Below are 14,206 nucleotides of genomic sequence, written 5' to 3'. Positions count from 1 at the left end.
TGAGTTCAAACTGGCCTACTCTGTGATCCCTGGTCTAATCAATAAAAGTTACGATACAAATCTACTGATGTCTAATTTTAGTATTATAATAAACGGAGAAATTGCCTTATGAGTAACCAAGAACCAAGGAAGCCTCTGAGTCTTGCAAATAACATGAAAACTTATTACTGTTTCTGTAAAATTACAGAGAATAGTTCCAAAAAGATTACACTCACCCACACACACATATATACACGTATATATATGTATATATATGTACCTGTCTCATTTTGCATACTCTCTGAGAAGATGAGAAGTACGGGGCATATAAAATAATGCAGTCAGAATAATACAGGATAGATCTAAGAAACATACTTGTATTAAACCATATGCTGGCTCATCAAGAAGATTTTCAAAAGACTGTGAAAGACTCTTATTCTGACAATTCACAAGAAGTGTTCTTTTATCCTGTGGAGATCTATAATAAAAAAGAGGATTTGTAGAAAATACTAATATACTGTATCAATTACTACATCAACAATTACTAACACAAATGTTCCTTACCAAAAAAAAAAAAAAAAAGCCCAAAATATTTTAACAGTTTTCCATTAATACATTAGCAAATATTTAGTAGCTATTTTAAAGGAGCTTCAAAACTACATGAAACATAAAATACAAAATTAACAGACACTAAATACACTGTTTATAACATAAATAAAACAAATATAAAGTGTATTTTTATTCCAGGTAAAGCCAAAAGGATTAAATTGGAATGAACCTAAATTCTTCTCTAGAATTATAGTAGAAAACCATTACAAGATATCTGGCTTTATTACCATAAAAATTAAAGAAAGCCAAAACAGACATTAGGAGTCATCAGTATGTAATATTTACATGCAGAAAATATGTCCTATTTTGAAATGATTTCTACCTTCATTCACAGCTTAGTAATACTGCAATATAAAATGTTAAAAACGTAAGCTATATTAGTTATTTGATAAAGATCATTAATCATGCTAACCATAATTACAAACACACATATGAACATATTTTAACAAGATTATTATGTATGGTTGGGTAATACTATGCTTATTAGTTCTTGCTTATTAAACTCTACAAGCAAGTCTCTTCACATTTCTTAGTAATGACAGAATTTAACAACATGTTTTCAGAACAGACATCTAATTTCTAGTCATCTGACAAATTATCCAGTCTTTTTTCTATTTAGTGAGTTTTATGACTTAGTCAGTTCTAATAAATCTACAACTTTTCTATGTTTAAAATAAAAATTAAATGTGTTATTTTGCTGTTATACACCTCCTGTTTATTATAAATGTTTGAGATAAGATCTTTAATAACAGTTATCTCTTCTCAATTCTAACATAACAGGATGTAACAGTAATGCTAGAGTGGATATGAAATCCAAAACAGGATCTTATATTCTTACATAGTCAGAAACAGCACTCGATCTGCACATACAATAGTAGCTAATAAGCCCCTTGGCTTTTTAAAAGGGGCTGAGGTTGAGTCATTTGATATAGGAGGGAAAAAAAAACATACATTTTAAAACATTTACTTTTCTGAATATTTTGAGGGGTCATAATTAATAGGCAGACTTACAGATTCTCTCACAAGGCATTTTTTAAATGATGGACTTTGAAATGTAGCATCAGAAAAGAAAAGTAGCTAATAAAGAAACAAAATTTTATTCCTGGCACAGTGCTGCTGGCACTGCCATCATTTTGTTTCTAACAATAAATCAAGTCAAATTATTTCTTTAAAACCCAAATAAAAAATGCTAAAGACCTGACTGCCCCAACGGAAATCAACAAAACACTTAAAAAGTACATCGGTCAAGGGACAAGTAGTATACTGTTATACTGCTAGGTAATTGCAGAGCTCACCATAAGGAAGACTGGTATTCCAAAATATTACCAGAATGTTTCCACCTGCTGGGTCACCACACTGATTTAATCTATAAATATATATTCTGGGAAGTTGATCTCTCATGCTAACATTATTCAAGACTTTCAAACTCTTTGCAGCAGTAAGATGAACTTTTAATGATGCTAACCCAGCAATTCTATTACAGCCTGCTAAACAATTTGAAGAAAACTATAGTCTAGTATCACAACTATAGAAGCATATCTCCTGAAAATTCTGAAGTATATCCCAGGCTTTGGTGTGAGCCTCTGCCAAAGACCTCATAATAAACTCAGAAATTATAAACTGAATAATGCTTGTATACCCAAATGTAGCAGTAACTATTTTATATTTCTGTTGAGAATGACCAATATGTAAGGCTAAAGAAATAAACAGCATTGCAGAGATTATCAATCAAAACTGGGAATAAAATATAGAAAGGTACAATAACAAAATTTTACATCTAGAACCTAATCTTTTAAATGGTTGGTGCTGTTTGACGATACAACAAATTTGGCTTTTTAAGGGAATATTTTACTGCTTGGATATTTGCGTATCAATATAAAAATGGCCCAATATACAAAATAACTTAATGGAATCAACAGGTCTCATTCACATCTTAGCAACCAACTTGGTTTCAGAAAGGTAAGAAAAATATATTTGTAGCTCATTCTTTTATCCAAGTGAATATCACATTTTAAATGATGATAAATCAAAGAACACTTACAAACATGAACAAATATGACAATTTGTTTTCCTGGTAAATAAGAAAACTATCTGAAAAATATTAAGCATCAAGAAGATGGCCTATGTTGCACTGACTAGATCGGGTTGTTGAGACTGAAAGAAGGAACTACACATGACTAGCCTAGCAGAGCCTCTTCCTGGCGCTTGTGAGCCATCTAGGTTGCTCATTCCTAGATTACTGGCCATCTCTGCTCGTCCATATGGTAAGGCCCTGCTCCTGTAAAAGGAAGGTCAGCTCTTTATGAAGACAAACTTAATTCACTAGGAAGTGGATTGAGAAGACAACATGGCCACAAATGCAAGCCACATTCCTCAATTTAGCTTAATCAAAAATAAAAAAAGTTATCTGGTCTAATTCTCTTGGTTTTGAACTCAAAAGAAGACAGGAGGGGTGACCACTGGCATCCCAATGAGGCTGAAACCAAGATTTCCTTGACTACTCTTCTTTGTGGTCTCTAAAACAATATTTGACCATAGAAATAAGACTCTGGAAACATCGTTTTACTTAGGATAACTGCTCCAGGGACAGGAAATGAGACCCCCTGGGCTGACACCTAGTAGAATAAAAATTGGGTATAATATTTAGAAATTTTCATTTATTTGAACTTTAACTTAAAAATTTGGGAATTCCACTTATTTGAATCTTAACTAACAAGAACAAGAGCCTTTAAATTTCTCTTTAAGAATTTTGTAATTCACAACAGCAAAGGCATGAAATAAACCTAAACGCCCATCAATGGTGGGCTGGATAAAGACAATGTGGTATATATACACCATGGAATACTACGCAGCCATAAAAAGAATGAGACCATGTGCTTGGCAGCAACAGGGATGGAGCTGGAGGCTATTTTCCTAAAGCAAATTAATGCAGGAATAGAAAGTCAAATACTACATGTTCTCACTTATAAGTGGGAGCTAAACAACAACACATGGACACAAAGAGAAGAACAACAGACACCAGAGCCTACTTGAGGGTAGAAAGTGGGAGGAGAGAGAGGATCAGAAAAACTACCTATCAGATACTATACTTATTACCTGTGTGGCAGAATTATTTGTACACCAAACCCCGTGACATGCAGTTTACCTACTTAACAAACCTGCACATATACCCCTGAACCTAAAATAAAAGTTAAAACAAAAAAGAATCTGACAGTGGGGGATGGCTTATATAAATTTGGGACTTTTTAAATACTGGCAAATATTTACTTGGAATAGCTTTATTCTACTACTTGGAATAGCTTTATTCTACTACTTGGAGTCTATAAAATCTATGGTGAGCTACATGGCATAATATAATTGGGCATAATTTGTGACAGGAATGAGAATAGGGAGGGAGCACTTATTTTCAGCCTAGAGTATGGAGGGACCTTGGAGATAAATATTTGATGCACTGTTTTTACACATTTCAGACCATTCATGGGTCAAAACGTAAATTGCCCTCCCAGTGTCACAGGAGAATACACAAAGCAGTGGCTGACATTAGAAGAACAGCTTTTGAAGTAGTCACTTTAGACACTATCTCCTTCCCCAAGAAGAGCAGCCACATCCTGGTTCACTAAAAACTTAATGATTAAGTCTAATGAGAAGAGAACAAAGTATACAAAGCTTTTTCTCTTTTACCAGATCATTAAAGGGTGCAACTAATCACTTAGGCTCACATCTCCTCCAACTCTATGCTCCCCTTAGTTGATTTCATTCTCTCTCAGAGTTTCAATCACTCCCACATATGGAAAACTTACATATTATCCTAATATACTTTTATATTGCCATATGTCTTATTCACGGCACTTACTATAGCTGCAACTTAAGGCAGGGGCCATGTCTTTTTTGATTACTGCTTTCTTTCCAGAAAATAGCACTACTGCATCTAAGACACAGTAGGCATTCAAAAAAATACTTGAATTAAATGAAGAAAAAAAAAAAACATGTATAAGGAACACCGTTCCATGGCTTCACATTTCCAAAAGGAAATAAGCACTTCTAAAGAAACTCTCCTTCCCAGGGACTTAAGTGCTGAGACTGAGAAAGAGTAGGGTGCATGCTTGGCATAATTCCTTCCAAGCTCTCTCTCTTTCCCTCTCTCTTAGATCTGCCTATCAACAGAGGAGGTGCTTTCATTCTGCTCTCACTCACATCCTCAGTGGCCTGTCCTCATTAGGAAAGCCTGTGGGTGTCAAGAAGTAACAACAACCAGTTTAGTTCAAAACTAATCTGGGGTGAATTATTATAATGTCATATGTCTAAACCCCTCTAATAACAGTATTTTCATCACCATCTCTGATTTTTTTTTTTTTTTAGGCAAAGTCTCGCTCTGTCGCCTTGGCTGGAGTGCAATGACATGATCTCGGCTGACTGCAACCTCTGCCTCCCAGGTTCAAGCAATATTCCTGCCTCAGCCTCCCGAATAGCTGGGATTATAGCTGGCTTTTTTGTATCTGTAGTAGAGACGTGGTTTCACCATGTTGGCGAGGCTGGTCTCGAACTCCTGACCTCAAGTGATCCGCCCACCTCAGCCTCCCAAAGTGCTGGGATTACAGGCATGGGTCAGTGTGCCCATCCCCATCTCTGATTCTCATACCTCTCATTTGTTTACAAATTTAGAAAAGGAAACAAGCTTTCACTTGCTACTCTCACGAAAACACGAACACCACACATTCAAGATACATATACCCCTATTAACTGCTTAAGTGGTTATCAAGACTATCCTTGAACCCATCCAGGATAGATAACTCTACCTCCTGAGCTAAAACCTGTCTTCTAATTTCTTTTTACAGTCACATAAAGCAAATCTCCAATCTGTTTCTCACAATAACCTTTCAAAAATTATTTGTCAAATTGATAATTATCATGCCATTTATTCATTCAACTAATATTTATTGCACATTTATTATGTATCAGACACTGTAGCTAGGAACTAGGAAGAATATGGAAACAAGATAGATACAATCCCTATCCTTCAGAAGTATACATTCTAGAGTAAAACACAAAAGAATAGACAAAATTATTGTATGCTGTTAGATGCCATGAAGGAAGCAAACAAGAAAATTAGATAGCGAGGAGCAGATAGGAAAACTACATTAGATGGGGAAAGGGGGCATCGTGGAAAGCCCCTCTGAGGAAGTGACATTAAATGGAGACCTCAGGGATCAGAAAGAGAGTAAAATATTCCAAGTAGAAAAAACAGTATGCATAAAGGACCTTAAAACAAGAAAGAGTTTAGGGGGTTTTAGGAACTGAAAGAAATCTGCATGAGTAGAATGGAAAAGACAATGGCATGAGATGAGTTTTAAGAGCTAAGACAGGACAGGCCCTTGTTGATGACAGTGAAGAAGTTTGGATTTTATTTAATGTTGCATTGAAATTTCTCTTCTTCAAGTTAAACCACATCCTTCAATGAAATATTTTTCATAGGACCATTTTGATCCCCTTCCTTACATTGGTTATCTCTTTAATACAGAATAGGTAGTCTAGCACATTTAAAATGCAGTGTTTACTACTTGCAGTTCAAGCCTACTTCTCCAAAATATAATCAGTAAAAAGGAGAGAGGAGCTACCACCTCCCTCATCCTAGATATTATGCTTTAATCAACAGTCTCAGACCAAATGATCTCATTTGTGAGTTACGTCACAACACCAATACCGAGCTTACTATGGTGCTAAAACTCCCAAGTCTTTAATGCCTGCTACTCAATAACCATAACCTTGTATTCCAATCATGATACTGTCTCTCCTGAAGTCTACTCATCCTCTCAGTGGTAACCTATTCACAGGTTCTCACTTCGAGATCTAAGATCCACATACCACCAAGCAGGTCTGACTTTCTTACACTTACTGGCACTGAACAGCTTGCCTATTGCCAGCCAGAGGTGATTAACATAGTAGGGGAGAATCTCATGCCAGAAAATACACAGGCAAGAATCTTCCAGTTTTTGTATCACTTCTAGCTTTATGTAATCTAAATTTAGGCAAGGTGTTAAATTCTACTATAAAGTGAGGACATTATAAATGAAGTTAGCAGCCAGGCGCAGTGGCTCACGCCTGTAATCCTAGCACTTCAGGAGGCAGAGGCAGGCAGATAATCTGACGTCAGGGGTTCAAGACCAGCCTGGCCAATATGGTGAAACCCTGTCTCTACTAAAAAAATATAAAAATTAGCCAAGCGTGGTGGCGCATGCCTGTAATCCCAGCTGCTCAGGAGGCTAAGGTGGGAGAACCGTCTGAACCCACGAGGCAGAGGTTGCAGTGAGCCAAGATCGCACCACTGCATGGAAGGAAGGAAAGGAAGGAAGGAACGAAGGTTAGCAATCATTCCCTGCAGTTCCCCCAAGCCCAAAACCTCAACTTCTCCCTTCTTACCTCCATATATCCAACCCATCACAAAATCTAATCCTAAATACTCCAGTACTTCCATCTTTCCTATCACTATCCCAGTTCAGGCCACTTTAATCTCACCTGGGTAACTGGAAGAACCTGCTAACATGACTTAAAAGATGCTTTGTGCTTTGGACTTTACTTGGCTCTTTGGCTTCATCTTTAACTGTATTACCCTCCCCTCCTCATACTTTGCAGACCTGTAATACTGAATTAGTTTGTTGTGTGACCACATCATGTTCGTACTCTTTCCTTCATCTAAAACATCCTTCCCTCTAAATATCTCCTTCCCGTTCCTTATAGTGATCACTCATTTTTCAGGTATCTACTTAGATGCTTCTTCCTCCAGGAAGTCTTCCTTGATCCCTACTCCCAGTCTGAATTAAGTGCCCCTCATTCCTTCCCAGGAACTCCCAAAGCAGCTTACACTTCTTTCATCTTAGTCCTTCAGTTTTAATTGCCATTTTACTTGTTGACATCCTTCACAAGACTATGAATTCTCTAAGACCCAGGAACACCCCTGTTTTATTCACTACTAAATATCAAGCAACTACTACAGTGTTGGGATGTAATAGATACCCAAAAAATATTTGCTGAGAGTAACAGTGAGGCAGCATGTGTGTGTACCGATGCACACAGGTAACTAAATGAGAGACAAGATTTTTGGAAAGTGGTAAGGCCTTGTCTTCCAACTGAGAAATAATTTTATAAAGGACTTAGGACTTGCCTGACTTAAAGTTGCAATATCACAAGTAAAATTGTATATTTAATAGAAAATACATAATAAACGGTAAATTAGGTAAATACATAGGCCATAAATTACTAATGCATCATCATTCATTTAAATGTATAAAAAATATTAAACTACTCTCTTCTCCGTAACAGTAATTAGGTGGTAAGTCTCAGATTCAAATTACTAAAATAACACAATATTATTCAGTCATTGTTCCAAAGAAATCAATATCCCAGAAAAAACAAAGCTGTTCATGTCCTCGTATGCAAATAGGTCACTGATGCCCAAGGTCAAGTAAAAATAGTTTGCTTTGGGATTAATACAATGATCCGGTTTCAATAAGTAGAAAATAATATGATACTTACTCACACAATACCACATATTTTTCAAGAGATTCAATCAGTAGTTTGCTATCTCCTTGATGAAAGTGTAGAGCAGGGAGAACGACGTCATCCTTTAGACAGAATACCAAATAGGACCAGCCCATACCCTCTTTGTTTTGCTTGATTGATTTCAGGTCTGTCAAACTGAACAGGAATGACCATTTGCTTTTCCCATTTCTATGACTTGGAGCATCTTAAAAACAAGAAAGTGGGGCAAAATATTTTTGTTCTCCTTTTTAAAAGGTACTGACAGTGCTCTCCATGACTGACTAACATAAATTAGTTGAACCCAGGGAATCAGTACAGTACTCATATTATTATGGCTTCCACCTGTGTTAGATATGGCAACTTATATGTTCTTTAAAAAATGATTTTTAAAATAATTATCCTACCACATATAAATGTTTTAAATGTTATTCCTATGTAAAATATAAGCTTTGCCAAAAAAAACTGATCATGGCTTTGCAAGCAGGCAGACTGGATTCATATTGCAGCACTACCATCTTACTAACTGAATGATCTGGGACAAATTGAATTTCTCTGAGCCTCAGTTACTTCATTTGTAAAATGGAGATAATTATACTTACCTCCCATTGTAATTCTATTAATAAGAATTAGGAGATAATACTTTTCAACTTACTAGTACAAGCCAAGTATACAGAAAATTCTCAGTAAATGTTTATCTGTCCCACTCCCCCCGAAATAAGAATAGCTTAATTCTCTTGAAGAGTCAAAAAACAAAACAAAAACTTTTATTCCTTCATTTCCTTTTGTAATTATTTTTAGGACACTACACTAGTAGTGAAGTAAGCATACCGATATAAAAAAAACACTGGAGTGAATATACAGACATTTTATTTGCAGAAAAACAAGGTACAGCAAGGAATTGAGGATGAAAAGATAAAAAGTTGTGAATGCTTCAAAAATAATGAATACATTCAATTGCTAAATTAACTGTCTACTAAATTAAGACCTCAGTTCAAATCAAATTATAGTTATGTAAAATACAGCATGTTCTGAGTTTGTGGCCTCTTTATAGAAGCGAAAATTCCAGGTTTGTGAACATTATCGTAATTGATAACAAGCAACTTAAATATCAACTATTTAAACAAAAAACTGAAAGAGAAAAAACTATTTCTTCTCACTAATGATGCTAGTACTTATAATTCACTTCTAATCTAAAACACCATGTTAACAATTTAACTACAACATAAGCAAGTCGTGTCTCTGAAATTTTAAAAAACCTTTGCTAAAATGTTATTTCTTAAGAAGTGTCATACTATCCTGCTACTCAAGACCTTTATTAATTCTGTCCCACACTACCAATCCCACAAAGATAAACTACTTAGAAGGAAGCTGCTTACAAGACTAGATCAGAAGACATATTAATCAGTGTTGATCTGCATAGACGTATCACCTTCCTATCTGTAATCATCTCCAATAAGATCTCTTGAACTCACAAAAAGAAATCTACAGCTTACAGAAACCTCTATCTGCAAGGAAATCATGTGCCATCATTATTTCAGGGACACTTCAACAAGTATCGTTTGAAGGAAGCTAAAGTAACTTATCTATATACAATGACCAGCAGCTTTCACACCAGTTTGGACAGCGAACTCACATGTAAGATATACCAAATTAAATGCCATGTGCCCACTTGACTACTTTACATAATGTTTCACTGGTATTTATATTTTAGAGCTCATAAGACCACTTCAAGCTGATATCTAAGTGAGAACAGTTCTAGAATTTCAACTTATTCATGAATCATTTAAGTGTGAATGTACTTAAGACTACCTAGAACAGATACATACTGCTGGCTTATCTGCAAAGACCAAAAATATTTCACAGAAAAACAGCAATAAAAAAAGAAGAAAAAAAGAAACCCAAAAAACTACATATGGACAATTTTTTAAATTAAATTCTTCAGTTGCACAGAGTATTTTATCTAAATTAATGCAAGAAAATCATATGAAGTATATTAAATACTGTATGTATGCTATATGAATTATCAGGAGTTTGTGCATATTCAAGAGTGAAGGTTTTACATAGATTTTTCCCTCATTAACAGAAGAGACATATAGTACATACAAAAGAAAATGCCTCACACATTTCCACATTTAAAGCTCTGACAAAGAAATATTTAAATTTAAAGCCCTGACAAACAAATATTCTAGGCCTTCCACTAGAATAAAAGCTTCATGAGAACAGGAACTTTATCTTGTTCACAGCCGATAGCCTCAATATCCTCAGTGCTAGAAGAGTGGCTTGCATACAGTAAGCAGTCAAAGATGAAAGATCTGTTGAATAAGTGAATTAACAACCTAGTATCAAGTCAAACTAAACTGCAAAGTAGTCTGCTGCAAATAGCTAGCCAGAAATAGAAATGGTTGCAAAGGAAAACAGAAATCAAGAGTGAACTCAAAATATCTTTCTACTCAAAGCAAAGGTAAAGAAAATTAATTAGTTCTAATGAATTTACTATGTTACCAAATACATGTAAAAACTATCTCCAACACACTAACATGAGAATACTAAATATAATGGCAGAAGAACTGAACAAACAGCTCTATTCTTCTTGTAAGAGCAGGACAGTTCAGTAAGTCTCTATATGCCTTGAATAGAATTAACATTAAGGACAAACTTTATTTGGATGGATCTCTAGAACAAACATGAGACAGTCTGATGTTCTTGGAAGGAATATTTCCAAAACATTTAACCTGTCTGGTATATAACAACAAAGGATGTAGCAGTAGAAACTCTTACAAAATGTAAAGCAAAATACTCTTAAGAAATATAAAATTAAATAAGTCTGATAGTCAATTTTTTAAAGGTTTGTCCCCTTTGTGCCTCACACAAAAAAGAAAAAAGTACAAAGTTAAAAATGAGAAGCGTAAAAGATAAGAAAAACAAAGGCTTTTTCTTTTGGGGAAAAAAAACCTTTTAGAAAATAAGAAAGTTTTGTAATGAAATACATTTAAAACCTCTGGAATTTCTCAAGCTTAGAAATGAACTCATGGGCTTAGAAAATGCCTCCTTAACTTTCTTTTTTTTTTGAGACGGAGTCTTGCTGTGTTGCCAGGCTGCAGTGCAATGGCACGATCTCGGCTCACTGCAACCTCTGCCTCACAGGTTCAAGCGATTCCCCTGCCTCAGCTTCCCCAGTAGCTGGGACTTACAGGCATGCGCCACCACGCGTGGCTAATTTTTTTTGTGTTTTAGTAGAGACAGGGTTTCACCATTTTGGCCATGGTTGTCTCGATCTCCTGATCTCGTGATCCGCCTGCGTTGGCCTCCCAAAGTGTTGGGATTACAGGAGTGAGCCACCGCACCCAGCCTTTAACTTTTAATAACTACAAAATAAAGTCTGTTCACTTTGTAAGTCCACTCTGTGGTCAAGCCATAAGCAGGATTACATCAGTCGTTTTTTGCCAAGCTACACAGCTACAGAGAAGTTCTCAACTCTGACCACATATTAAAGTCATTTGAAGACCTTTCAAAAAGCACAGATGCCCAGGCTATATCTCCAGAGTCTGATTTTTGGTAGTATTTTTTAAAAATCTAACCTACCCAGGTGATTTCAATGTGCAGCCAAGGCTGAGAACCACTAATACAGTGATCTTTATTGTCAGATTATGCTTTTCTCATCCATGTAATGCTTCTTTCTTTTATGAAATTCTGGGCTACAAACCTATATAGCAATATTACTATACTGAATACCATAGGCAACTGTAACACAATGCTAAGTATTTGTGTATCTAAACACGTCGAAACGTAGAAAAGGTGATGCACTGCGCTGTGACCATACAAAGACTATGATGTCACTAGGTGACAGGAAATTTTCAGCTCCATTATAATCTTACGAGCTTATGGGACCACTGACATATAGGCGATCAGTCATTGAAATGCTGTTATGTGGCACATGATTGTATATATGTAGAAAGGAGAATAGTCACTGAACACATATTAAGGGAAAACTGCAATGAGCCATGAAGAGTCCAGCAAGATGCTGAAATTAGAATGGTATGGTTTAGTACTATACTCCGCCTCCCCGTTACTTTAGGATAAAATAACATGATTATTACAATTCTACTAGATTAAGAAAAATGTACATGAAGGACAGCCAAAGGAATGTTTTAAAGTGGTTCTATTTTCTGCCATTAATAACTATAAAATAGAGCAAGTATTTTAAAATCTTTTTTGAAGCCACAACCAATAAAACAAAAAAAGAGATGAAAAGGGAATATAACTAAAATATGAGATTTATACATATTAACCAAAGAAATTAATCATCCTTCTCACTGAGGAGCATTCAAGAATCTTCTCTGCATTTTTGTTTATTAGCATATTATATTGTAGCAAATCAGTTTAAGATTTCAAAAGAATTCATACCTCCATTGGTATGTGGTTTCCTTTTAAATGAAACTGTATTAACCATGTCCCATTCTGCTTCGTAACTGTTCAGATGTTCTGATCCTCGATGACCTCTTTCTTTTGGGGCCTGAGTCCATTCTACAACTGAACTGGAGTCCTAAAATAATTATAACATATAAAATATTTAAAGTCTAAAACAAATTTCATTTCAATCCATAACATCATCTCAGCTTCAATATTTGTAGGCAGGCTGCAGACGACATCACTGGTGGAAAAACTGAACACCATTTCCTATCCTTTTCTCTCTTGATTATCTTTATCAAAAAAAAAAGCTAGAGAAGCTTGACTAGACTCCCCTGCAGTCAGAGTTGCCAATGAAATATAAGCAGAAGTCAACTCTGAAAATGGCTTTGCTTTCATAATAAAAGCCTCATCCTTTTTTTGCTGTTTCCTGCTTTGAATGTAACCATGCTGCCTAAAAATAGTCTTCTTCTGACTATAGGGAAAAAGCAAGAGAACCACTGCAAAAAGCTCCCAACCTCCAAACTTTTAGTTATTTAAAGAAAAGAGCCCAATGGTGGCTATTTAAGCCATCAATGGTTGTATAATTTCTTATAGGCAATCAAAATTAGCTAAAAGCAACATATTCACATGTGTAGTTCTTAGAATTTTCCATTTTTAAAGATAATAAAACCAAAAGTCTAAAATGCAATATGGTTTGAGTAAATCAAAAATTTAATTTCTATACAACAAAAGACACCATATATAAGCTAAAGATAGTACAACTAGAATATTTTTCTAAAATATATAACAAAAGAAAAACATCCAAATTACAAAACAACTCCTATCAATTTATTTAGAAATAGACCAATATCAAAACAGAAAAACAGGCAAATGGTATGAATAGGCAAGTCAAAGAAGAAGAAATATAATGTAATAAACATAGAAAGATGTCCAACTTCAGTAACAATGAAAAGCAAGTTGACAGATTTCTATTTTTTGCCCCATTCAATTAAAAAAGATAATATCAAATATGGAAGACAACGTGAGAAAATGGACCATCTCACACTGCTGATGACAGTGCTCATTACTACTGACACAGGAGGACAAACTAGGTCTTTCTAAACATATACATACACAAAAATACAATGCATACAGGTAAAAGTCTGGAAAGATATACATTAAACAGAGACAGGTAAGGGAGGCTGAGCGAGGTGGCTCACACCTGTAATCCCAACACTTTGGGAGACCGAAGCGGGTGGATCACCTGAGGTCAGGAGTTTCAGACCAGCCTGGCCAACATGGTAAAACTCTGTCTCTACAAAAAATAGAAAAAAGTTAGCCAGACAAGGTGGTACATTCCTGTAATCCCAGCTACTCGAGAGGCTGAGGCAGGAGAATCGCTTGAACCCAGGAGTCAGAGGTTGCAGTGAGCCAAGATTGCGCCATTGCACTCCAGCCTGGGTGACAACAGAAAAACAGCGTCTCGAAAAAAAAAAAAAAAAAAAAAGAGAGAGACAGAGACAGGTAAGGGAAAAGACTAGTCAAGCAGGGCTTCAACTTTCTATTACTTAAACTTTTGTAACAGGATTGTATTCATGTGTCGATAGAATAATTCTTTTTTAAAAGGGAAAAGGAAAATTAATAAGAATGAAAAGAAACTATAAAGGCACAAGAAAAATCAAGATGTAAGAAA

The 14,206-nt window shown here is 35.4% G+C and overlaps 1 protein-coding gene across 2 annotated transcripts in view; it reads right to left on the bottom strand.

Annotated features, from left to right (window-relative positions):
* The window catches only part of TBC1D15 (TBC1 domain family member 15), an 80,037-nt gene that overhangs the window by 28,744 nt on the left and 37,087 nt on the right, over positions 1-14,206 (bottom strand). For both annotated transcript variants that reach the window (XM_032170749.2, XM_032170750.2), the window contains 3 exons: positions 12,529-12,667; positions 8,119-8,329; positions 355-457 (listed from right to left, as the gene is read on the bottom strand). In XM_032170749.2, the coding sequence (XP_032026640.1) occupies positions 355-457; positions 8,119-8,329; positions 12,529-12,667 (453 nt within the window). The remainder of the gene's footprint in view (positions 1-354; positions 458-8,118; positions 8,330-12,528; positions 12,668-14,206) is intronic.

The sequence above is a fragment of the Hylobates moloch genome, unplaced genomic scaffold, assembly GCF_009828535.3.
Source record: "Hylobates moloch isolate HMO894 unplaced genomic scaffold, HMol_V3 SCAFFOLD_12, whole genome shotgun sequence".
In the NCBI taxonomy this organism is placed as follows: Eukaryota; Metazoa; Chordata; class Mammalia; order Primates; family Hylobatidae; genus Hylobates; species Hylobates moloch.
This window is presented reverse-complemented; position numbering and strand designations above follow the sequence as displayed.